Consider the following 24,703-nt stretch of genomic DNA (forward strand, 5'->3'; position numbering starts at 1 on the left):
CCTGGAGTCTTCAAGCCCCTGCTTACAGTTTTCCTGCCTTTCCAGATGTACCAAACCAATGTACATCTTACATGTATCAATTGATGTCTTATGTCTCCCTAAAATGTATAAAACCAAGTTGTAGCTTGACCACCTCCCACATTTTCAGGATCTCCTGAGGGCTGTGTCACAGGTCACTGGTCACTCATATTTGGCTCCGAATGAATCTCTTCAAATATTTTACAGAATTTGACACTTCATCTACACATATATGCAAATATCAAAAAAATTGAAATCTGAAACCCTTCTGGTCCCAAGCATTTTGGATAAGGGACACTCAATTTGTAATGTGTAACAGTTGTCTATGCCTGACGTCTTACAAGAAAGTAGAGGGCATAAAGAACAAATCACTAAATTACTTAAGAAATGTGAACTACTTTGGTTTGTTTATGCAGTTATAGCACTGATCCTTCAGGTAGGACAAGCTGCTATCATAATAACCACAATTGGTATTTGTTTTGTTTTCTGCCCTAGATTCAACAAAATGTTTTAAAAAGTCAAAACACTATGTTCCTATTGTTAATTATGAATCTTGAAGCAGATTGAATTATAGGAATAGATCTCAGGCAGGCCTAAAGTCTGTGTCCACCAGGCTATGGTACAGCTGCACATCATTTTTTACAAGTTACTTGCACCTGGTAAATAGGTAGATCAGTTTCCAGAAAAGTTGCAATAGGGCAAAAAGGTAAAAAATGAAACAAAACAGAAACTTAGTGAGAGTGGGAAATGCAAGCTTAAGAATCTAGATAGGATCCTTATGCAAATCAGGTGGTACCTGGGTGTAGGTTGTTGCTACTCATAAGGTTCTTTTCTGTTAGTTGTAAAACAGTAATACTTCTGCATATACAAATGAATAAAGGTGTTCCCTCTCTGCAGGACAAATTATAAAAGGATATAACCCTTCCTCTTACCAGGCAAGGCACACATGGGACACGGCCAGGAGAAATGTGCTCAGAGTTTAGCCCCACACTCCTTCCCTCAACCAGGTACACAGGGGCAGTAGAAGGGTTGGTTAGAGGGTCAGCCTCCCTAGCTTTCAGTTTTCAAAGCGCTCAACCAGGGTTGCTGCATATTATTGTTCATTTTTTGTGCACACTTCTTCATTTTAAGATAAAGTCTATAAAGTGATATTTCGTTTGAACTTTAGGAAATGTTTAAACAGATGCAGTAAATGTAACTAAGTAGTATGATGTCACAGTTAAGAGCATGCGTTCAAATAACCTTTTAGTGTCTCAGTTTCTTCATCTGTATAATGGGGATGCCACCAATCCCTTTCTAATAGGGTTGCTGTGCAAATAAAATGATATAATTCATTTTAAATGCTGAACACAGTATCCGGCACTCAGTGCTCAATAAATTTAAGCCACCGTTGTTAGTAAAAGGCAATTACAAATAGAGCAGGAAATAAAATGTAACAACAAACTAAAATAATCTTGATAAAGAAGTACAAAATTGGAGAACTCACACCTCTTGATTTCAAAACTGACTATAAAGCTACAGTAATGAAAATAATGCGGTACTAGAATAAGGACAGACATACAGATCAATGGAATAGAGAGCCCAGAAATAAATCTGCATTTATGATCAATTGATATCTGACAAGGGTGCCAAGCAAAGGTAACCAAAAAAAGGTGGAATTCACAAAAATTAAAATTTTGTTGTACATCAAAGGACGCTACTAACAGAGTCAAAAGGCAACCTACAGAATGGGAATATTTGAAAATCATATATCTGATAAGAAATATCCAGAATATATAAAGGTCTCCTACAACTCAACAAAAAACAAAGAACCCAATTAAAAATGGGCAAAGGACTTGAATAGATATTCCTCTAGAGAAGATACACAAATGGCCAACAGGTATTATGAATCAATGCTCAACATCACTAGTCATTAAGGAAATGTAATCAGAACCACAATGAGATACCAGTTCACACTCATTAGGATGGCAATTACCAAAATCAGAAAATAACAAGAATTGGTGAGGATTGTGGATAAATGTGAACACTTGTGAATTGACAGTGGGAACGATGAATGATGCAACAGCTGTGAAAAAAAGTTTGGCAGTTTATAAAAAAAAGACACAGAAATACCATATGATTCAGCAATTCTACTTCTAGGTATATACTCACAAGAACTGAAAGCAGAGATTCATATAGGTGCTTGCACACCAAAGTTCACAGCACAGCATTATTCACAATAGCCAAAAGTTAGCAGCAGTGTAAATGCCCATCAACAGATGAATGGATAAACAAACTGCGGTATATACATTCAATGAAATATTATTCAGTCTTAAAAAGGAACAAAATTCTGATACATGCTACAACACGGCTGAACCCTGAAAACATCATGCTAAATGAAGTTAGCCAGACACAGAAGAATATTGTATAATTCCACTTACATGAAGTATCAATAGGCAAATTAATAGAGACAGAAAGTAGACAAAGCTTACCAGAGGCTTCAGGAAGAAGGGTATGGGGATTTATTGTTTACCGTGTACAGAGTTATGTTTGGTATAATGAAAAAGTTCTGAAAATAAATAGTGGTGATGGTTGTACAACACTGTGAATGTACTTAATGCCACTGAAGGGTCAAAAGAGCAAATTTTATGCCACGTGTATCTTACCTGAATAAAAACTACTTTGTGACAATCTCGTGGGACCACAACCTTTATGGAGGGTGGCTTCCAAAACCAGCTATACTGCTTATGGACTGGAATTCCTGGGGTTTGGGGCCTGTGGTAATCTTGACAAATTACCAGTCTTATCAGTGCTTATGAAGAGAGAGTCTGCTGAAAGCAGCAGGGTGGCAGAGAAGGGAGGTACACCATCTGAGACTGATATCTGAAAGCTTGCCAGAATCTGAGACAACTCAGGGAAATGAGACTCTGAACAGTGTGGGGTCAATGGGAGCAGCATAAGGGCTTGAAAGTCCAACTGCTCCTCCACACACAGAGTGACTGTCCTTCACTGCCAACCTCAGAAGCAAGCTAGGATATTATTTTACAAAGAGAATTGGAAGGTTTCTTTACAGGTCTGTTTACTATGTCTAGAATAGCCTTGACAATTACTGCCCTAATTTTCTGTGTGTCTCTCTTAGCATTCTTTTCTACAAAAGCTAAAAAACACAAATTCTTAAATATCAGACACAAGTATTAAGATTACTTACAAGGTCATTAGTTTTTCTCACATAACATTTTTAGAAAAGACATCTGCTATTGAGATTAAAGACAAAGTAAAAGCAAAATCTAGCCAATGGAAGAATATGGTCTATAGAGTGGTAGAAAACAGTAACAAACATCTATAACAAATTACTTCGTGTTCTAGAAAACACAAATGATAACTAATTAGTAATTCGTTATTTATCCTGAATCTGAGGTTTCTGATGTTCAGGGAATATGGCGTTTCCTTGGGGCTGCTATAGTCCTTTGGCTCTGAGAAGGCACACAATCTTTTTTTTTTTTTTTTTTTTTTTTTAAGACGGAGTCTTGCTCTGTCGCCCAGGCTGGAGTGCACTGGTGTGACCTTGGCTCACTGCAAGCTCCGCCTCCTGGGTTCATGCCATTCTCCTGCCTCAGCCTCCGGAGTAGCTGGGACTACAGGTGCCTGCCACCACGCCCGGCTAATTTTTTGTATTTTTAGTAGAGACAGGGTTTCACCATGTTAGCCAGGAGGGTCCCCATCTCCTGACCTCGTGATTTGCCCTCCTCGACCTCCTAAACTGCTGGGATTACAGGCGTGAGCCACCATGCTCGGCCCAAGGCAGATAAATTTATGAGCAGGAAGGTTTTCCAGGTAAGACAAAATTAACTATAATAACTGAATACTTCAGAGGGAATCCCTTACATTTGTATATAAAACAACTAGCAAAAATTTCAGAGATTTTTTTTCGGCTTAAAAACTTTTTTTTTTAGAAGGGGCTTCAAGATGGCTAAATAGATGTATGTGCTGCTTGCCTCTTCCATGGAGAGGAACCAATATAGGAAGTAGATAATCATACTTCGAATAGATCATCTAAGGGAGAACACTGGAATTCACCAGAGAAGTGACAAGAAAAACCAAAAGCAAGAAAGGAGAGGGAAATAAGGCAGACTGCTAGGCTGGCATGGGCTGGAAGCCTAGAGAGGTTCCTTAATGCAAGGAAAGTGTGAGAGACCCACAGCAGTCCACATTTCCACTACGGACTCCTATCATCCTAACCATGGAAAAGCCCCTTGACCCTTATGAGCTCTGAGACTAACAGAGGGAGCTACCTGGAGACTGCACAATGCCACTGATCCAGAGAGGGAGCTCATACCCAGTCCCACAAACCCCTGAGTTCTAAGCCACTGCAGTATGACATCATTTTGAGAGCCCAGCTCCCACAGACTGTGTCCTGCCCTGGGGCCTAACAGTCCCTGCATCTCCATATCTCTGGGGTTCTAATGACATTCCCTGCTAGGGCCAAGGCAGAAGCCACTGGCAGTCATACTGCCTCCCCAGCAGAGGGACATTCACACATTTTCATGCACCTAAGGACAAATTCCATTTGCTGCAAACTGTGTGTATGTGTGTGTGTGTGTTTTGCGGGGGAAGTGGGGGCATAGGATGAGCAAAGCATGCCCCAGCCACTTGCCTCCAATTGCTCCTACTGAAAGTGACTCCACCCTCCCCAGCAGCAGAACAACAGCACAGCTGCTGCTGCCTCTACCTGAGCATTCCACCTGTTGCTGGTGGATCATCCCGCTCCCCTGCTGCCCACCAACCATAGCCAGAGCCTGAATGTACTAACATAGGGCCTAAGAACCATCTTGCCTGGTTCTATCACCCCCAGTACCTGAGCATACTGTCCAGGCCTGGGGATCACCCAGCCCAATCCATTACCATTGGCATCTGAGCACACCTCCCAGTGTCATGCCCACCCAACCTGCCACTACCATCATGTCAGGGCCTGGGCAATGGCTGACCCAGCCCATCACAGCTACGGCCAACACCGGCATGAACCCTTAGGTCCTAGAGAATTGTCCCACCACTGATACTGCCATTGCCCATGCCACAACCACTGCGCAGGTGCTCAAGAACCTACCTACCACTGTCATTCCCAGCACCCAAGCAAGTCATCTAGAGGCCCAAGAATCAACCTCCCTGCACCTGCTTAACACTGATGCCAGTGTACCCTACCCTGGGGGCCAACGCTTAGCCCACCATTGCCACCTGTAGGGCCCTAAGTCTGGCCCAGCTGGTGTCCCACATTTCAGCAAAACTTCATCACAGCCTCCACTAGTAACTGTGCTATAAGCCACCTAGGAAACAGAGACACCACTGATGCTGTTTGCAGATGAAAAAATTATACAGAGATTACCCTACTGCATATATCCAGAATCAATACCAAAAAGTGTCCTATGCAACCAACACCATAGATATATGGTCAGGAAAAAGTCTTCCCCTAACAACGGAAATTTTAAAAAATGGAATAAGTAACTGTTACACCAGATGCATAGATGTCAAAGTAAGGACACAGGAACATAAACAAGCAGCCTCCAAAGGAACACAATAATTCTCCAGCAACAGATCCCAATCTAGAAGACATTTATGAAATCCCAGGAAAACAATTCAAAATATAGAAATTAAGCTCAGAGAACTATAAGAGAATACTTTAAAACAATACAAAAAAAATCAGAAAAACAATTCAGGAAGTGAGAAATTTACCAGAACCAAATAGAAAATTCACTGAATGAAATGTAAAATGTATTGAAAAGCTTCAACAGCGGACTAGATCAAGTAGAAGAAAGAATCTCAGAATTTTAAGGCAAAATTTTGAAATATCCCAGTCAAATAAAAATACACACACAAAAAGAATAAACAAAGCCTATGTGACATATAAGACACCACAAAGTGATCAAATATTTGAATTTTGCTGTCCCAAAAGATTTTTTAAAAGTATTAGAAAACCTATTTAATGAAATAACAGATAAAGACTTCCCAAGTCTAATGAGATTTAGACATCCAGATACAGGAGTCACAGAGATTCCCAACTAGATACAATTCCAAAAGGTTTTGTCCATGGCAAATTATAGTCAAACTGTCAAAAGTTAAAGAAAAGGAGAGATTTCTATAAACAGCAAGTGAAAAGTATCTGGTGGGAACACCCATCAGATTAACAGCAGATTTCTCCACAGAAACCTTACAGGCCAGGAGAAAATCACATGATATATTTAAAGTCCTGTAAGAAAATGCCTGCCAGTTGAGGATACAATACCCTGCAAAGTTATCCTTCATAAATGAAGGAGAAATAAAGTATTTCCCAGACAAGCAAAAGCTGAGGGAATTCCTCACCACTAGACCAGCCCTGCAAGAAATGCTTAAAGGAGTCGTATAACCAGAAGTGAAAGAATGGTATCTACCTTCCTAAAACATAAATACCACTAGTAGAACAAACCACTGAAGTCAGAGAAAAGATTCAAATGTTACCAATACAGAAAACTAACAACACGATTGTTAAAAACAGAGACAGAGACAGAGACAGAGAGAGAGAGAGAGAGAGAGAGAGAGAGAGAGAGAGAGAGAGAAAGGAACAGAGAACACACAAAATAAACAGAAATCAACTAATAAAATGACAGAAATAGTCCTCACGTATCAATAATAACCTTGAATGTAAATGAATTAAACTTTACACTTAGAAGATACAGACTAGCTGAATGGATTTAAAAACATGACCCATCCATATACTGCCTAAAAGAAACTCATCTTACTTGTAAAGAGATATATAAACTGAAAGTAAAGGAATGGAAAAAGATATTCCATGCAAATGGAAACCAAAAACAAGCAGTAATAGCTATACTTTTATCAGATAAAACTTTAGGTCAAAAACAAAAGGACAATGATATATGATTGTCATTATATAATGATAAAGGGATAAATTCATCAAGAAGGTAAAACACTCCTAAACATATATGCACCCAACACTGGAGTACCTACATATATAATGCAAACATTATTACAGCTAGAGAGAGAGAGAGAGAGACTCCAATACAATAATAGCTGGAACCTTCAACACCCTACTCTCAGCATTACCTAGAAGGAAAATTGAAAACAACCACTGGATTTAAAATGCACATTTGATGAAATGGACTTTAGAAATTTACCCAATATTTCATCAAATAGCTACAAAATACACATTCTTCTTACCAGCGGATGGAATATCCTCCAGGATACACCATATGTTAGGACACAAAAACAAGTCTGAAATTTTTAGAAATTGAAATTATATCAAGTATTTTTCAGACCAACAATGGAATAAAACTACAAATCAATAACAAGAGAAACTTTGGAAGCAATAGAAACACATGGAGCCGGGCGCGGTGGCTCACGCCTGTAATCCCAGCACTTTGGGAGGCCGAGGCGGGCGGATCACAAGGTCAGGAGATCGAGACCACGGTGAAACCCCGTCTCTACTAAAAATACAAAAAATTAGCCGGGCGCGGTTGTGGGCGCCTGTAGTCCCAGCTACTCGGGAGGCTGAGGCAGGAGAATGGCGTGAACCCGGGAGGCGGAGCTTGCAGTGAGCCGAGATCGCGCCACTGCACTCCAGCCTGGGCGACAGAGCGAGACTCCGTCTCAAAAAAAAAAAAAAAAAGAAACACATGGAAATTAAACAACATGTTCCTGAATAAATAATGGGTCAAGGAAGACATGAAGAAGGAAATAAAAAAAATGTCTTGAAACAAATGAAAATGTAAACACAACATACTAAAACCTGTGGGACACAGCAAAGACAGTGCTAATAACAAAGTTTGTAGCAATAAGCTCTTATATCAAAAAGGAGAAAGATTCAAATAAACAATTTAATGATGCATCTGAAGGAACTAGAAAAGAACAAACTCCAAATTGGCAGAAAAAATAAATAAGATCAGAGCAGAACTAAATGAAATTGATACTAAGGAAAAAATACAAAGGATCAACAAAATGAAAAGTTTGTTTTTTGAAAAGATAAACTATTTGATAGACTAACCATGACAGAGAAGACCTCCAAAAAAGTCAGAAACAAGCACACTGATATCATATAAACAAAAAAGATAATCAGAGACTATTACAGAAAACTATACACTAACAAACTGGAAACCTTGGAGGAAATGGATAAATTCCTGGACACATACAACACACCAAGACTGAATTAAGAAGAAATAGAAAACCTGAACAAACCAATAATGAGTAATAAGCATCAATCAGTAATAAAAAGTCTCCCAACAAAGAAGAGTCCAGGACTAGATGGCTTTACTGCCTAATTCTACCAAACTTTCAAAAAAGAACATAAATTATCCTCAAATTATTCCCCCAAAAAAATGAAGAGGAGAGAATTCTCCCTAACTCACATTCTATGAAACCAGCATTACCCTGATACCAAAACCAGACGAGGAAACAACAATAAAGGAAAACCACAGGCCAATATTCCTGATTGTATTAGTCTGTTTTCATGCTGCTGATAAAGACATACCCGAGACTGGGTAATTTATACAGGATAAAGGGTTCAAAGGACTTACAGTTCCACATGACTGTGGAGGCCTCACGATCATGGTGGGAGGCATGGAGGGGCAAGTCACATCTTATATGGATAGCAGCAAGCAAAAAGAGAGTTTGCTCAGGGAAACTCTCCCTTATAAAACCATCAGATCTCATAATACTTATTCACTATCATGAGAACAGCACAGAAAGAACTGCCCCCATGATTCAGTTACCTCCCACTGGGTCCCTCCCACAACACATGAGAATTCAAGATGAAATTTGGGTGGGGACACAGCCAAACCATATCACTGACGAACACATGCACAAATTCTCAACAAAATACTAGCAAGCCAAATCCAAAAGCATATCAAAAAGATAACACACCATGATCAAGTGGGATTTACCCCAGAGATGCAAGGATGGTTCAATATACACAAATCAATAAATGTGATACATCACATCAATAGAAGGAAAAAAACCATATCCTATTAATAGATGCAGAAGAAGGATTTGGTTAAATTCAACATTCATTCATGATTAAAAACTCTAAACAAACTAGGCACCAAAGGAGTATACCTTAGCATAATATAAAGACTAGAAATGACAAACACACAGCTAACATCACATGCACTGTAGAAAAGCTGAAATATTCTAAGAACTGCAACAAGACAAGGATGCCCACTTTCACCACTCCTATTCAATGTAGTACTGCAAGTCCTAACCAGAGCCATCAGGCAAGAGAAACAAATAAACGCATGCAAATTGGAAAAGAGGAAGTTAAACTGTACCTTTTTGCACACAACATGATTGTATATCTAGAAAAACCGAGGACTCCACCAGAAAATTCTCAAAACTCATAAATTCAATAAAGATGCAGGATGTAAAATCAGCACACAAAAAATCAGTAGTGTTTCTATACACCAATAATGAAATAGCCAAAAAAGAAATCAAAAGGGTAATCCCATTTACAAGAGCTGCAAAAAAATACTTAGGAATTAATTTAACCAAGGAGGTAAAAGATCTGTACAAGAAAAACTACAAAACACTGATTGAAAGAAATTGAAAAAGACACAAACAAATGGAAAAACATCCCATGCTCATGGTTCAGATAAATATTAAAATGATGATACTGCCCAAAGCAATCTATAGATTCAATGCAATCTCTATTAAGATATCGTCATTTTTCACAAAGATAGAAAAAAAAATCCTAAAATTTGTATGGAACCAAAAAAGAGCCTGAATATCCAAAGCCAAAACTGGATGCATCACACCACCTGATCTTAAAATATAGTTACAGTAACCAAAACAGCATGGTATTGATATAAAGACAGACACACAGACCAATGGAAGAGAATAGAGAAGCCAGGAATAAATTAATGTATTTATAGCCAACTGATTTTTGATAAAGGTGCCGAGAACATACATTTGGGAAAGGATACCCTCTTGAATACATGGTTCTGGGAAAATTTGATATCCATATGCAGAATAATGAAGCTACATCACCACCACTTATCATGTACAGAAATCAACTCAGATGGATTAAAGGCTTAAACGTACCCCAAAGTGTAAAACTGCCAGAAGAAAACATAAGGCAAACACTTTTGGACATTGGTCTAATAGGTAAAGATTTTATGGCTAAGACCTCAAAAAACACAGACAACAGAAGTAAAAATAGACAAATGGGAAAAAGCTTCTGCACAGCAAAGGAAAAAAAATCAACAGAGTGAAGAGCAAGCCTGTTTGATGGGAGAAAATATCTGCAAACTATTCATCCTACAGGAACTAATATCAAGAATATACAAGGAAGTTGAACAACTCAACAGTAAAATAAACAATCTGATTTTTAAAGGGGCAAAAAATCTGAATAGACATTTCTCATAAGAAATTATACAAATGGCCAACAAGTATATAAATAATGTTCAACATCACTAATTATTACATAAATGTAAATAAAAGCAACATGGAATATCATTTTACCCCAGTTAGAATGGCTATCATTAAAAAGATAAAAGAGTAACAGATGTTGGTGAGGATGCGGAAAAAAGAAACTCTTATAGACAGTTACTGGGAATGTAAGCTAGTATAACCACAATGGAAAACACTACAGAGATTTCTCAAAAATCTAAAAACTGAACTACCATCCAATCCAGCAATCCCATTATGAGGTATTTATTGAAAGGAAAAGAAATCAACATCTCAAAGAGATACTTGCATTTGCATGTTTATTATAGCACTATTCACAATAGCAAACATACATAATCAATGTAAGTGTCTATCAACAGATGAATGGATAAAGAATTATGTGGTATATATTCACAATGGAGTATTATTTGGCCATAGAAAAGAATGAAATGTCATTTGCAGCAACATAGATGAAACTGGAGGTCACTGTGTTAACTGAAATAAGCCAGACACAGAAAGACCAATATCCCATGTTCTCACTCATAAGCGGGGACTAAAAATATTGACCTCATGGAGTTAGAGTAGAATGATAGATACCAGAGGCTGGGAAGGGCGTGCTGGCAGGAGGGGTTGATGAAGAGAGGTCAGTCAATAGGTATAAACAGTTATCTATACAGCTAGATAGAAGGGATAAATTCTACTATTCAATAGCAAAGTAGGGTGACTATAGTTAGCAGCAATATATTACATAATTCAAAGTAGCTAGAAAAAAGGACTTGAAATGTTCCCAATACACAGAAATGATAAATACTGCTAGTGACAGATACCCCAAATACACTGATTTGATCATTACACATTTTACATACGTAAGAAAATATCACATGAATCTAATATGTAAAATATTGTGTATCAATTTAAAAAAACAAAAAACTCTTTTCTTATGATCATGTAAATAATATATACCCATGGTTAAAAGTTGGGAATTCACAGAAGAACATGATGAAAAAAATTAAAACTACCCATTAAATCACATCACCCATTAATGCCTTAGATTTTGATATATTTCCTTCTGATATTCTGCCCCTATTTTTACATGACATGATTCTGTATATTTACTTAACAGAATCATTATTTTAAGTCATATTTATAAACATAATTTTCATGTCAATAATACTCAACTGTGTGAATATAAAATTTATAACACTTCTCTGTTAGGTAACTAATTTCTATTTTGTTTTCAAAATATGTAGTGATAATCATCTTTGGGCGTAAAGTTTTTTTTTCCATCTCCCACTATTTCTTTATGATAGTTGCCAGTAGTGAAATTACTAGATACTATGTTTCATTATAAGGGCACCACAGGCATAACGTTTTTTGTTTTTTGTTTTTTGTTTTTTTTGAGATGGAGTCTTGCTCTGTCACCAGGATGGAGTGCAGAGGTGCCATCTCAGCTCACTGCAACCTCTGCCTCCCAGGTTCAACGTATTCTCCTGCCTCAGCCTCCCGAGTAGCTGGGACTACAGGCACGCACCACCACACCCAGTTAATTTTTGTATTTTCAGTAGAGACAGGGTTTCACCATTTTGGCCAGGATGGTCTTGATCTCCTGACCTCGTGATTCACCCACCTCGTCCTCCCAAAGTGCTGGGATTACAGGCTTGAGCCACCGCGCTCGGCTGTTTTTTTTTTTTTTTTTTTTTTTTTTTTTTTTGGAGACAGAGTCTCACTCTGTCGCCCAGGCTGGAGTGCAGTAGCGCCATCTTGGCTCACTGCAACCTCCATCTCTCAGGTTCAAGTGATTTTCCTGCCTCCGCCTCCCAAGTAGCTGGGACTATAGGCACGTGCCACCACACCTGGCTAATTTTTGTACTTTTAGTAGAGACGGAGTTTCACCATGCTGGCCAGCATGGTCTCAATCTCCTGACCTCGTGATCCACCCGCCTCAGCCTCCCAAACTGCTGGGATTATAGGCATGTGCCACCGCGCCTGGCCAGGCATCACTTTTTTAAAGGATATGCCCATTTACACTTCCTCAGTTAAATTCTAGTTTTTATTAATAGGTAGTGAGATTATATATTATTTCATAGTGGTCATTATTAGGGTATTTACATTTTTATGTTATTGTGAATAAATCATTATCTTCCAAATAGATTTTGAAAGAAAAGCTTTTGATCTTTGTCCTATCACTTCAAAGCCATTTTATTAAAGCTTTTAATTAACTACAGTAGCTTTGAGGAGTTTCAGTTATACCATCTTGTCATGCAACACTTTTATTCTCATTTCTAATAGTTACTCCTTTTATAATAATATTAAGTCATAAGGATAATTATATTGATCATGTTTGTAATTGTAATGCTTCCAGAGTTTCATCATTAAAAATGATGTTTTTTGTTGTTTCCAGATAAATACTTATTCATTTAGGGAATATTTATATTTATTGAGTACCTACTAAAACCAGGGACATAATGATAAGAGAAAAAAAAATGAAACAAATGTCTACCTTCAAGAACTTCATATATAGTCTAATAAGAAACAGATATAACAGCATCACAGGATAAATGTAAAACTATAACGGTGCTAAGTATACAAAGGGATTAATAGTTCTGACATATATGTATATGTGATATAATTTGGATACTTGTCCCCACCCATATCTCATGTTGAATTGTAATCCCCAATGCCAGAGGTAGGGCCTGGTAGGACGCGTTGGGTCATGGGGGCAGATCCCTCATGTCTTGGTGTTGTCTTTGTGATGTGAGTTCTAGCAAGACCTGGTTGTTTAAATGTATGGCACCTACCCTCCAACATTCTCTCTCCCTCCTTTTCTTGCCGTATGAGATACCTGCTCCCTCTCTGCCCTCTGCTGTGAATAAAAGCTTCCTGAGGCCTCCCCAGAAGCCAAACAGATGTTGGCACCATGCTTCCTATAAACCCTGCAGAACTGTAAGTCAATTAAACTTCTTTTCTTTATGAATTACCCAGTCTCAGGTATTTCTTTACAGCAATGTAAGAATGGCCTAATACATGTGCATACACCTATACATGTGCATATGTATGAAGAATCACATATTAAACGTGTGTGTGTGTGTGTGTGTGTGTGTGTGTGTGTGTGTGAGAAAGGGTTAACTCAACAGGCTTGGGCTGCTCACACCTTGGATATTCCCAAGAAGGGTCTGTTTACACAACTGTCTCTTGACTGAGTTCTGGTAATTAAGTTCTTGGAATGTTCTGATTGATAAAAAGAGTGTTTTGCACAGTTAGGACCCTAAGCCATGCTGCAGCAGTTCCAGCAGTTTGTCTAGAGAGTTTGTACAATCTGAGTTATAATAAACACCTGCTTTTCCTCAGTTTGGAGCTTCAGCCAATGACGGCAGGTACAGAGAGCCACTCTATGTCTACATGATGGATCGTCTCTCACAATCTTGAACTCAGGCTCAAGTAAGTGAGCTTCCCTGGTATGTAGCAGTTTGCATATACTGTCACATATCATATTAAGCATACAACTCCACTAGCAGGGAACTCTTGGAAGCTTATACCTGGCTTATGCTGGACTTCACCCCTGCTAATTTTTTCACATCATTTTGCTCTACTAAGCCATAACCATGAATATAACAACTTCTGAGTCTTGTGAGTCCTTCTAGCAAATCACTGGATTAGAGGGTAGTCTCCAGGGATTCTCTAACATAATTTGAAAAATCATCTGGATTGTTAAGGAAAGTTTCTCTCAGAAAGGGCTTTTCAACCTAAGTTTGAAAAACGAATAGGAGTTAACTGGATAAAAAAAAGAAAAAGTGCTTTCTAAGCATGAGATGAAGGATAGTGGTGAAAAGAATGTTTCACAGTCTAAGAAATGAAAGGTGAGAGCAGCCATCTGCAGCCTCAGAAGTATGGCCTCACAGGCCATACTGAAGACCACTTCTCTGCTTAAGCAAGAAAGGGTGATATGATCTTTTTTTTTTTTTTTTCCCCAAAAAATCACTTGGCTGTAATACACACACCAGAATCTTTGGAGGCCACTGCAAATTGTTTAGGCAGGACTTTCATCATGTTAAGGTAGCACTTTTATACACCTCAGATTTTAACTATTTGGTGTCTTGCTGTTACTGTTCATGTGGTTATTCTGTTGTCTTCTCTGAAGGTGGAAAGGACACTGAATGAGAGTGAGTAGGTACTCTTGTGACAGAGACTATGAAAACAGAGACTATGAAGAAGGAGAAGGAAGCTGCAAGTGGGAGAGGAGATGGGTCTATAATTTTACTTTCTCTTTTCACTGAGAACTGTTCCGAAATGCTGACATTTATTGTCAGGCCTGCCAATACTTCGTTTTATGTTAAGCCTTAAGTATACTACAGGTTTTAGTACAAGGAATAGCATAAGCACTTACCATTATAGAAGAATGTCGAATATCTAATACATAAGTATATTCCCAAATGTGTGAATTTAATTTTAAAAATTTGCTGATATCTTCCCCATTGATCCCAAGATTGCGAAGGCCATTCATTATTTTTCCTTCTAATTTCAGCATATCCAAAATACTATATATTCAAAGAAAAAAAGTTTTATTTTGATTTTTCCAAATTAAAAACAAATCTTTTAAAGTTTGACAGATTTCTTAAAGCATTAGAAACGAGAATTTTTGGTATCTTCATTAATAGCAGGAAAAATATATTAAATTCATTAAGAAATAAGGCAAATAGTTCTAATTAATTATCCAGAGTAAACTTACATAATTTTTTTAGTGGTAGTAAAAGCTTATTATTATATAAAAGATAAAACAACAAAGACTATTGTATTCTTTATCAAAGTAGTGAGGACATGATCAGCCCTGAGAAAGCCAAAAATGAGAAAAAAAACCATTAGGTCACTCTTTTGACAAACCTACTACAAAAATGACATAGGATTGAACAAGACATAAAGTATAAAATTCTAATACACAGGAAGCCCCATTAAAGCATGAAGTTCACATGTGTTTGAATACAAATTTAAATTTATTACATATAATTTGACAGTACTTAAACATAATAGAAAGTATTACTGTAAACAACAACATCAATAATAACCCCACTGACAACAAATTGGGGAATCTAAATGTTTAAACTATTCTTCATCAAGTCTGTGCCTGAGGCGACTATTCAGAGGCAAAAATGTAAAAGGGACTCCTTCAATGGGCTAGAACAGAATGTTCTAATGTAGATACATAAGACCCTGCTTACGTACTTCATCAGTCCTACTTGCCTTTCTCCCCAGTCAGTACCACATGTTCCTACGGTCTCAGCCTTCCTTGGGGTGAGATGTAGGCCTTTATAGAATCAATGCTGATCTAATCCTAACCCATAGAGGCTCTGGCTCCTCCCACTACTCTCAGTGTCAGAGCAAGAAGGGCTGGGCCATGTATGGCACATGTTATTGGTTTTTTGTTGTTGTTGTTTTTTTTTGTTTTGAGACGGAGTCTCGCTCTGTGGCCCAGACTGGAGTGCAGTGGCGCAATCTCGGCTCACTGCAAGCTCTGCTTCCCAGGTTCACGCCATTCTCCTGCCTCAGCCTCCTGAGTAGCTGGGACTACAGGCGCCCGCCACCACGCCCGGCTAATTTTTTGTATTTTTGGTAGAGACGGGGTTTCACTGGGTTAGCCAGGATGGTCTCGATCTCCTGACCTCGTGATCCGCCCACCTCGGCCTCCCAAAGTGCTGGGATTACAGGCGTGAGCCACCGCGCCCGGCTGTTATTGGTTTTTCACAACCCAGTAATGCAACACTGACAGGAGATAGGAAGGGAGCACAAAATAATTCCTTACTCCTTTTCTTTCCCCACTTGGACAATTCCAACATATTGGTTGCATCAAACCTCTCTATGTGTAATATCTCTGTAATACGACATTTTCCTTCCATTTTCTTATTTTCTTTCATTCATCTTCCTCTTTGCATTAATTTTATTCCACATCCTCTGATCTTTTACTGAGGATTTTTTTGATTATGCTATCCTCAAAAATGTCAGAAGATATAAATGTTCTCACATATTGTCTCTTCCTCTTTTAAGAGAATCATAGTAGCCCTAACTAGTGATCAAATCGATGAGGAATAAAAATGTAGCACACATCCTGCAAATCTCTAATGACCAGACGTAGGAGCTGGGAGTTTTACTTTTTTAATAACCTACAGCCTTCCTAAATCCTGTGTGAAAATATTCCTGCCAAAAAATTTCCTCATACACTACCTTAGAAAACTTTCTAAAATCTACACACCATTTCACTACTTCCTTTAAACCTGTTTTCACTGCTCCTGAGCACAGACGTAATTTTTGTTCCCCTGAAATTTACAGGCTAGCATGTAAAAACTTCTCTACTCTTTCTATGTGTATTTCTATGTGTAGGTTATTATTTTTCCAATACTAGGTCCAAGAATTCAAGTAACTAAAGAGAAAAGCCCCATTTGAGATAAAACTGTAAAAAATGTTCAGTAAAACTACTCCTCAGTCTTTCCGATATATTTTCCAACATATTTTCAAACTGGTAAAGAAACAGAATTTAAATAAACAATTCAAATAATTTCACTTCAACAAAAGTATACTCAATTGAATTAAAACTGAATATCTGAACTAAAGCATCATGTTTCCTAAGTTCATCTAATGTTTCAAATATTAATTTTAATGTAGTTTTATGTTTTTCTATAAAAGTAACTCTTCTGTTTGGCCCACAACTTTAATTTTGGGCAAGTGACCATTGATAAAGCAAGGACTTCCTAATTCTGTCCTGTTCAAAATTCTGAGCAAAAAAATTTTCAGTAATTTTTTTTTTCAGACAAGAAACCAGATAGCATCTGGCATTCATACATAAGCACTTTAAATTCCTCCTGTCAATTTCTCTCTTCTGGGGAAATACCCCACATTGACTTCAGTTCCTAACTGGTCTCTGGTTGTTCAGTCCAGTTCCAAATAACTTCTCTGCTAAATCATCAATCTACTCTTCAATAAAAGACAGTTTAGAATAACAAAGTAATTATAGGTCTAACACTCATCCAAACAAATATCTTGACTGTTTCTCCCAGTTCTGATAATCTAAGACACTTTGGGCTTGCTCATTTTGGTAGAATAAAGCTGTTTTGTACAATCAAAAACATGTATTTGATTTATCTTTAAAGTGATCTCCATATTTTGACTTCAATGTTTACATTTATATAAACCAGAGTTCATTTATAGCAATAATTTAATACTTACCTAAAAGGGTCATAAACATCCATATCAACATGAAGGCCATTTATAAACAGACGAGCATCACCTGGCTGAATTTTAAATCTATCTCGAAGATCCTTGAAGTAGAGCAAAGCAATGGTTAACCAGTGATAAAACAACAGTGATCTATATTAGGGGTCACCATATATTTCTATAAAGAGTCAGAGAGTAAATATTTTAGGTTTGACAGGCCATACAGTCTCTGTTGCAACTACTGATCTCTGCCTTTGTATCTTTAGATACTATGTAAACAAATGGGCACGGCAATGTTTATTGTAAAAATTAAACTTTTAGACCAGGCATGATGGCTCACACCTGTAATCCCAGAACTTTGGGAGACGGATGTGAGTGGATCACCTGAGGTCAGGAGTTCAAGACCAGTCTGACCAACATAGTGAAACCCCATCTCTACTAAATGCAAAAAATTAGCCAGGTGTGGTGGCACTTGCTTGTAATCCCACCTTCTTGGGAGGCTGAGGCAGGAGAATCACTTGATTCCAGGAGGCAGAGGTTGCAGTGAGTCAAGATTGCACCATTGCACTCTAGCCTGGGCAACAAGAGCAAAACTCCTTATCAAAAAAGTAAATAAAATAAATAATATAAAATAAAAATTAAGCTTTTATTTATAAAAATAGGTGGCAGACCATATTTGGCCTAAAGGTAGTAGTTTGCCCAGCCCTGATCTCAGTGATGGGGGAAATCTTTAGATAGATTAGAGATAAAATTCAATAGCTGAATATTGTGATTTTACAGTACATGATAGTACAGTTCTAATGTTACAATAATTACTTTACATTTCATATAGTGTGTGTATGCACACATATACAATTTGATAGTTGGCACATTCCTATTTCTTGAAGCAATGATATGCCAAAAGTAAAACTTTGGAGTATGTGTAAATATTTGGAGCTCACTCTAAATTCATGAAAGTTTCCATTAAAGCTGTATTTGAATTTTCACTGTCTTTCATTCAGTAAACATTTCCTGAGTGCCTGGTATGTTCTAGAAACATCTCCAGGCACTAGAGCAGTAACAAAAGTAAAAAAGGGGTTGTTCTTGTCACTAAAGCAAAGTAGTCAAGATCACAGTGTGAGTATTCAGTACAGCTGTCAAGATCACAGTGTAAGGATCGTGCCTGGTTTAATCCTGATCTTTCTACTCACTAGCTGTTAAGATTTGGGCAAGTTCAAATCACTTTTACAATCCTCAGTTTCCTCTTCTATCAAATGGGAATAATTATATCTATCTCACAGGTTTGCTATAGTTCAAATGTAATATATATCTATGTCTTGTCGCCTATAAAGTGCTCACAAATGAAAGCTGTTATTATTATCAGGGTAGTCAAACAGATTTAGGAGGAAAAAAAACCAGTGTATTTCAATGACATCATGTAATAAGTCACATAATAGGGACTTGTGTGATCTACTCTGTAAAGGCAAAGGAAGCAACTAACTTGAAGAGATTCAGAGAAAGCTTGACAATGGTGAGTTTTTCTGTATGATTATCACTTAACAGATGAGCTACACACAGAGGAGGGAGAGGAGGAACTTAACAGAAAGTATTTCCCCTTGTTTTATACAGAATACTGGCAAAAGATTCAACCCTAATATGAAAAGGTTCAGAGATAAAATTTTTATTTGTCTTTAGCTACTTTAGATGTGCCTTTCTATCAAAGTTACTTAACTAAGAAATCTATATTCCAACTTCAAAATCTACAGATGCCTAGTAAATTTGTATTTCCTGCTGTTTTCCCCCAATCTGGCATTGAAACTTCACACATCCTGACTGAAGCTTTCTCCAGCACCTCATACATTCGTTTCAGTGGAGCTCAATTATAAACAGAAAGTACACCAAGCACGCAGATCCATACTAAATTGCTAAATCCCTCAAGACTGTTTCTGTCAGGCCCAGTGCCTTGAACAATAATGCTCAGAAAACAGGTAAGAGACTGAACTCAGCAAATCTGCTTGCTGAAACACTGTCAGAGAGAAGAGGTTTGTCTATTGGAGATTAGTACTTACAAATTCTTCTCTTTCCTCTGCCCCAGAGAGTTGGTCTTAAGTCCTGAAAAACTAGTGTATATTTGCGTATGTAATTTAAGGTGGCCTTTCTTAAATGAGGAGTAAGAATTCAATTTCTAGCAACATGAAGAACCAAAGATCAAAAATTCTCTTACTAAAAGAAAGCACCAAAATGCTAGATTAAAATATTAATAATGAGGTTGGGTGCGGTGGCTCACAACTGTAATCCCAGCACTTTGGGAGGCTGAGGCTGGCAGATTACTTGAGGTCAGGAGTACGAGACCAACCTTTCCAACATGATGAAACCCTTTTTCTAACAAAAATAGAAAAATTAGCTGGGCGTGGTGGTGCATGCCTGTAGTCCCAGCTACTTGGGAGGCTGAGGCAAGAGAGTTGCTTCAGTCGGGGAGGTGGAGGTTGCTGTGAATTGAGATCACACCACTGCACCCCATCCTGGGTGACACAGTGATATTCTGTCTCAAAAAAATAAATAAATATGGAAAGTGTCCCCTAAATGTGGCTCAGAGTTGAAGAAAGTATTCACCTAAGGACAGAGAGTAAGTAGGAATATGAATACAGCAATGTAAATAAACACTAAAGACCTTGCCTGGAGGAAATTTAGAGCTTCCTAGATGACCTAGGACTTGCGTTTTTAAGGGCCAATCTCAGAAGAACAGGAAATTTAAATCCAGGACCCACATCGAACAGGGTATAGGATCAAAGAGATCCTTATGCACACATAAAGTGCTACACTTATGGTGAAAAGGTGAATTAGAAAACAAAATGCCCTGCAGTAACAGCACAGAAATTTGTCTATCTCACTTTGGTTCTTGGTGGAGGAAGAATAACTCCCAAATGAAGTCATGGCCTCTAGCTTATTTTTACATGGGTTTGGAGCTGGATTTCATACTATATTTATGGTCCAAAAAACTTAGATTTTTGTATTTAAAGTGCAATTAAACTAGTAGCACTCTTAGGCTTGAGCAGAAATAAATGCAAATACTAATTGAGAAATATAAGCTCATTTTTTCTTAAAGAAGAGGGAACCCATTTATTCTAACATGTCTCTTTAATAACCAATGGAGCTGAGCTATTACCTGAAGCTAAAGAAATTCCAAATGATTGGATCTCAGAAGACTGGTTGAAATTTGCAATGTTAAAATGGTTTATAAACATGTTTGGGTGTTCCTAAGGTTAAATGATACGCACTCTGAAATTTAAATTTTTCTTAAAAATTTTATTTTTAATTTTTATGGGTACATAATGGTTGTACATAAATTTAAGGAGATCTTGTGATATTTTGATAGAAGCATATAATGTGTAATGATCATATCAGGGTAATTGGGATATCCATCATCTCAAATATTTACCATTTCTTAATGTAGGGGACATTCCAAATCCACTCTTCCAGTTAAAGTATCCAATAAATTAAAGTTAACTATAATCATTCTATTATGCTAATGAATAGATCTTCTTCCTGACTGTATTTTTGTACCCACTAACCAACCCCTCCTTATCTTCTCCAGCCTCCAATAACCATCATTCTACTCTCTACCATCATAAGATCAGTGTTTTTAACTCTCACATATGAGTAATAACTTGCAGTGTATGTCTTTCTGTGTATGGTTTATTTCACTTAACATAATGTCCTCTATTGTTGCTGCAGATGACAGGATTTCTTTTTTATGACAAAATAATATTCCATTGTGTCCATGTACCAAATTTCCTTTATCCACCCATCCATTAATGGACACCTACATTGATTCCATATTTTAGCTATTGTGAATAGTGCTTTAATAAACATGGCAGTGCAGGTATCTCTTTGATATACTAATTTCCTTACTTTTGGGTATATATCCAGCAGTGGGATTCCTGGATCATATGGTAATTCTATTTTTCATTTTTTTGTGAACCTCTCTACTGTTTTCCATTGTGGCTTTACTAATTTACATTCCCACCAACAGTGTCCAAGGGTTCCCCTTTCTCTGTATCCTTGCCAGAATCTGTTATTTTTTATGTTTTAGAAAAAAGCCATTTTCTATACTGTCCAAAGTAATTTATGGATTCAATGCTATTCCCATCAAGCTACCATCAACTTTCTTCACAGAATTAGAAAAAACTACTTGAAATTTCATATGGAACCAAAAAAGAGCCCGTATAGCCAACACAATCCTAAGCAAAAAAAACATAGCTAGAGGCATCACGCTGACTTCAAACTATGCTACAAGGCTACAGTAACTAAAACACATGGTACTGGCACCAAAATAGACATATAGATCAAAGGAAGAGAACAGAGGCCTCAGAAACAACACCACACATCTACAACCATCTGATCTTCGACAAACCTGATGAAAACAAGCAATGGGGAAAGGATTCCCTATTTAATAAATGGTGCTGGGAAAACTGGCTAGTCATATACAAAAAACAGAAACTGGACCCCTTCCTTACACCTTACACAAAAATTAACTCAAGATGGATTAAAGACTTAAATGAAAACCTAAAACCATAAAAACCCTAGAAGAAAACCTAGGCAATACCATTCAAGACATAGGCATGGGCAAAGACTTCATGACTAAAATACCAAAAAGCAATTCCAACAAAAGCCAAAATTGACAAATGGAATCTAATCAAACTACAGAGCTTCTGCACAGCAAAAGAAACTATCATCAGAGTGAACAGGCAACCTACAGAATGGGAGAAAATCTTTGCAATCTACCCATCTGACAAAGGTCTAATATCCAGAATCTACAAGGAACTTAAACAAATTTACAAGAAAAAACAACCCCATCAGAAAGTGAGCGAAGGAAATGAACAGACACTTCTCAAAAGAAGACTTCTATGCAGCCAACAAACATATGAAAAAAAGCTCATCAACACTAGAGAAATGCAAATCAAAACCACAATGAGATATCATCTCGCATCAGTTAGAATGGTGATCATTAAAAAGTCAGGAAACAACAGATGCTGGAGAGGATGTGAAGAATAGGAACACTTTTACTCTGTTGATGGGAGTTTAAATTAGTTCAACCATTATAGAAGACAGTGTTGATTCCTAAAGAATCTAGAACTAGAAATACCATTTGACCCAGCAATCCCATTACTGGGTATATACTCAAAGGATTATAAATCATTCTACTATAAAGACACACGCACACATATGTTTACTGCAGCACTGTTTACAACATCAAAGACTTGGAACCAACCCAAATGCTCATCAATGATAGACTGGATGAAGAAAATGTGACACATGTACCCCATGGAATACTATACAGTCATAGAAAAGAATAAGCTCACGTCCTTTGCAGGGACATGGATGAAGCTAGAAGTCATCATTCTCAGCAAACTAACATAGGAACAGAAAGCGAAACACCACATGTTCTCACTTAAAAGTGAGAGTTGAACAATGAGAACACATGGACACGTGTGGCCTGTCAGGGGGTGGGGGGCAAGGGGAAAGAGAGCATTAGGACAAATACCTAATGAATGCAGGGCTCAAAACCTAGATGATGGGTTGATAGCAGCAAACCACCATGGCACACAAATACCTATGTAACAAACCCGCATGTTCTGCACACGTATCCCAGAACTTAAAATTAAAATTTTAATTTAAAAAAGAGCAAACCTACAAAAAAGATAAAAGCCATTTTAATGGGTGAGACACTATCCCATTGTGGTTTTGATTTGCATTTCCCTGATGATTAGTGATGTTGAGCATCACTGTTGGCCATCTGTATGCCTTCTTTTGAGAAATGTCTATTCAAATTTTTTGCCTATTTTAAAATTATTCATTGTTTTGCTGTTGTTTGAGCTCCTTATATATTTTGGTTATTAATCCCTTGACTATTGCATAATCTGAAAATACTCTGTCCCATTCTGTAGATTTTCTCTTCACTTTGTTGACTGCGTCCTTCTCTGTACAGAACATTTTTATCTTGATATGATCCCATTTGTCCAAACTGCTTTGGTTGCCTGTGCTTTTCAGGTCTTACTCAAGAAATCTTTGCATAGACCGATGTCCTAAAGCCTTTCCCCAATGTTTTCTTCTAGTAGTTTCATAGTTTCAGGTCTCACATTTAAGTCTTTAACCCCTATTAATTTGATTTTTGTAAATGGTGTGAGATGGGGGTCTAGTTTCATTCTTTACAATTAAAATTTGAAGTCAAATCAGATAAAAATCTTAATAGAAAGGTTGTAATTTTTAGAATACGGAATAACACAAAATAAGACTCTAAAAATATGATTTACAGATGTAGTTTTGGAGATGATGTTCTAATCTAGGTAATGTCTCCAGAACTCTGTAAAATTTTCACACAAAGTAGTTAGAAATAATTAGAAGCAACATGAACTTTTATTTGGGTATGGTGCAATCCTTTATTTTAATATCTGCATTTTAGTTAATTCAAGTATCTGCATTTGGTTCATTAAGCAATTATGTAATTGAAATTATTTGTTCCACTCTGCTGAATCAAAAAAAGTTACCTGACCACCTGATCAAATCCTCATTTTATTTTGAAGCAAATAAAAAATGTCATGGCCTATAGTTTAACAGTTCTTGCAGTAAACAACAAAGACATATGTTGGGTTGACAATTTAAAATCACCAAAAGCAGATTATGGCCATTCACAGCAAATTAACAACAATTATGAACTTCCAAAGGAAATTTGCTGTACTCTGGAGTTAAAGCAGTTGTCTCCTAAATAAAACCAAACTCCAATTCAGTTATACAACTTGAGCATAGTCATATTTTTTTAATAATCTTTGCCTGAGTCCCAAGTCAAAAACTATAAAAAGCTACACCAGAAGAATTATGCCAATCCCGGCACCCTTCACCCGTTTCATCCCTGGCTCTTATAGGCAAAAATTTTCCCCCAAAGTTTCTTTTTCATCCTCTAGTATTTCTTCATGCAAAAACTATAATAGGTAAATACATATTGTCATTTCCCCTGGTCTCTTATGCAAAAAAAAAAAAAAAAAAAAAAAACCAACTTGCTCACAGAATGCCCTGCCACCTTTCTGAAATGAATCTTTCTCAGTTT

At 37.3% G+C, this 24,703-nt stretch overlaps 1 protein-coding gene across 5 annotated transcripts in view; it reads right to left on the bottom strand.

The window, feature by feature from the left end:
• Positions 1-24,703, bottom strand: part of UGGT2 (UDP-glucose glycoprotein glucosyltransferase 2) — a 248,017-nt gene that overhangs the window by 152,314 nt on the left and 71,000 nt on the right. For all 5 annotated transcript variants that reach the window (XR_007720872.1, XR_007720873.1, XM_050766710.1 and 2 more), the window contains exons 11-12: positions 17,632-17,723; positions 14,804-14,954 (exon numbers count right to left, since the gene is read on the bottom strand). Coding sequence is in view for 3 of the 5 variants with exons in the window: in XM_050766710.1 (XP_050622667.1) it covers positions 14,804-14,954; positions 17,632-17,723 (243 nt within the window). In the remaining 2 variants the exon portion in view is untranslated. The remainder of the gene's footprint in view (positions 1-14,803; positions 14,955-17,631; positions 17,724-24,703) is intronic.

This window comes from Macaca thibetana, chromosome 17 (assembly GCF_024542745.1).
Source record: "Macaca thibetana thibetana isolate TM-01 chromosome 17, ASM2454274v1, whole genome shotgun sequence".
Classification (NCBI taxonomy): domain Eukaryota; kingdom Metazoa; phylum Chordata; class Mammalia; order Primates; family Cercopithecidae; genus Macaca; species Macaca thibetana.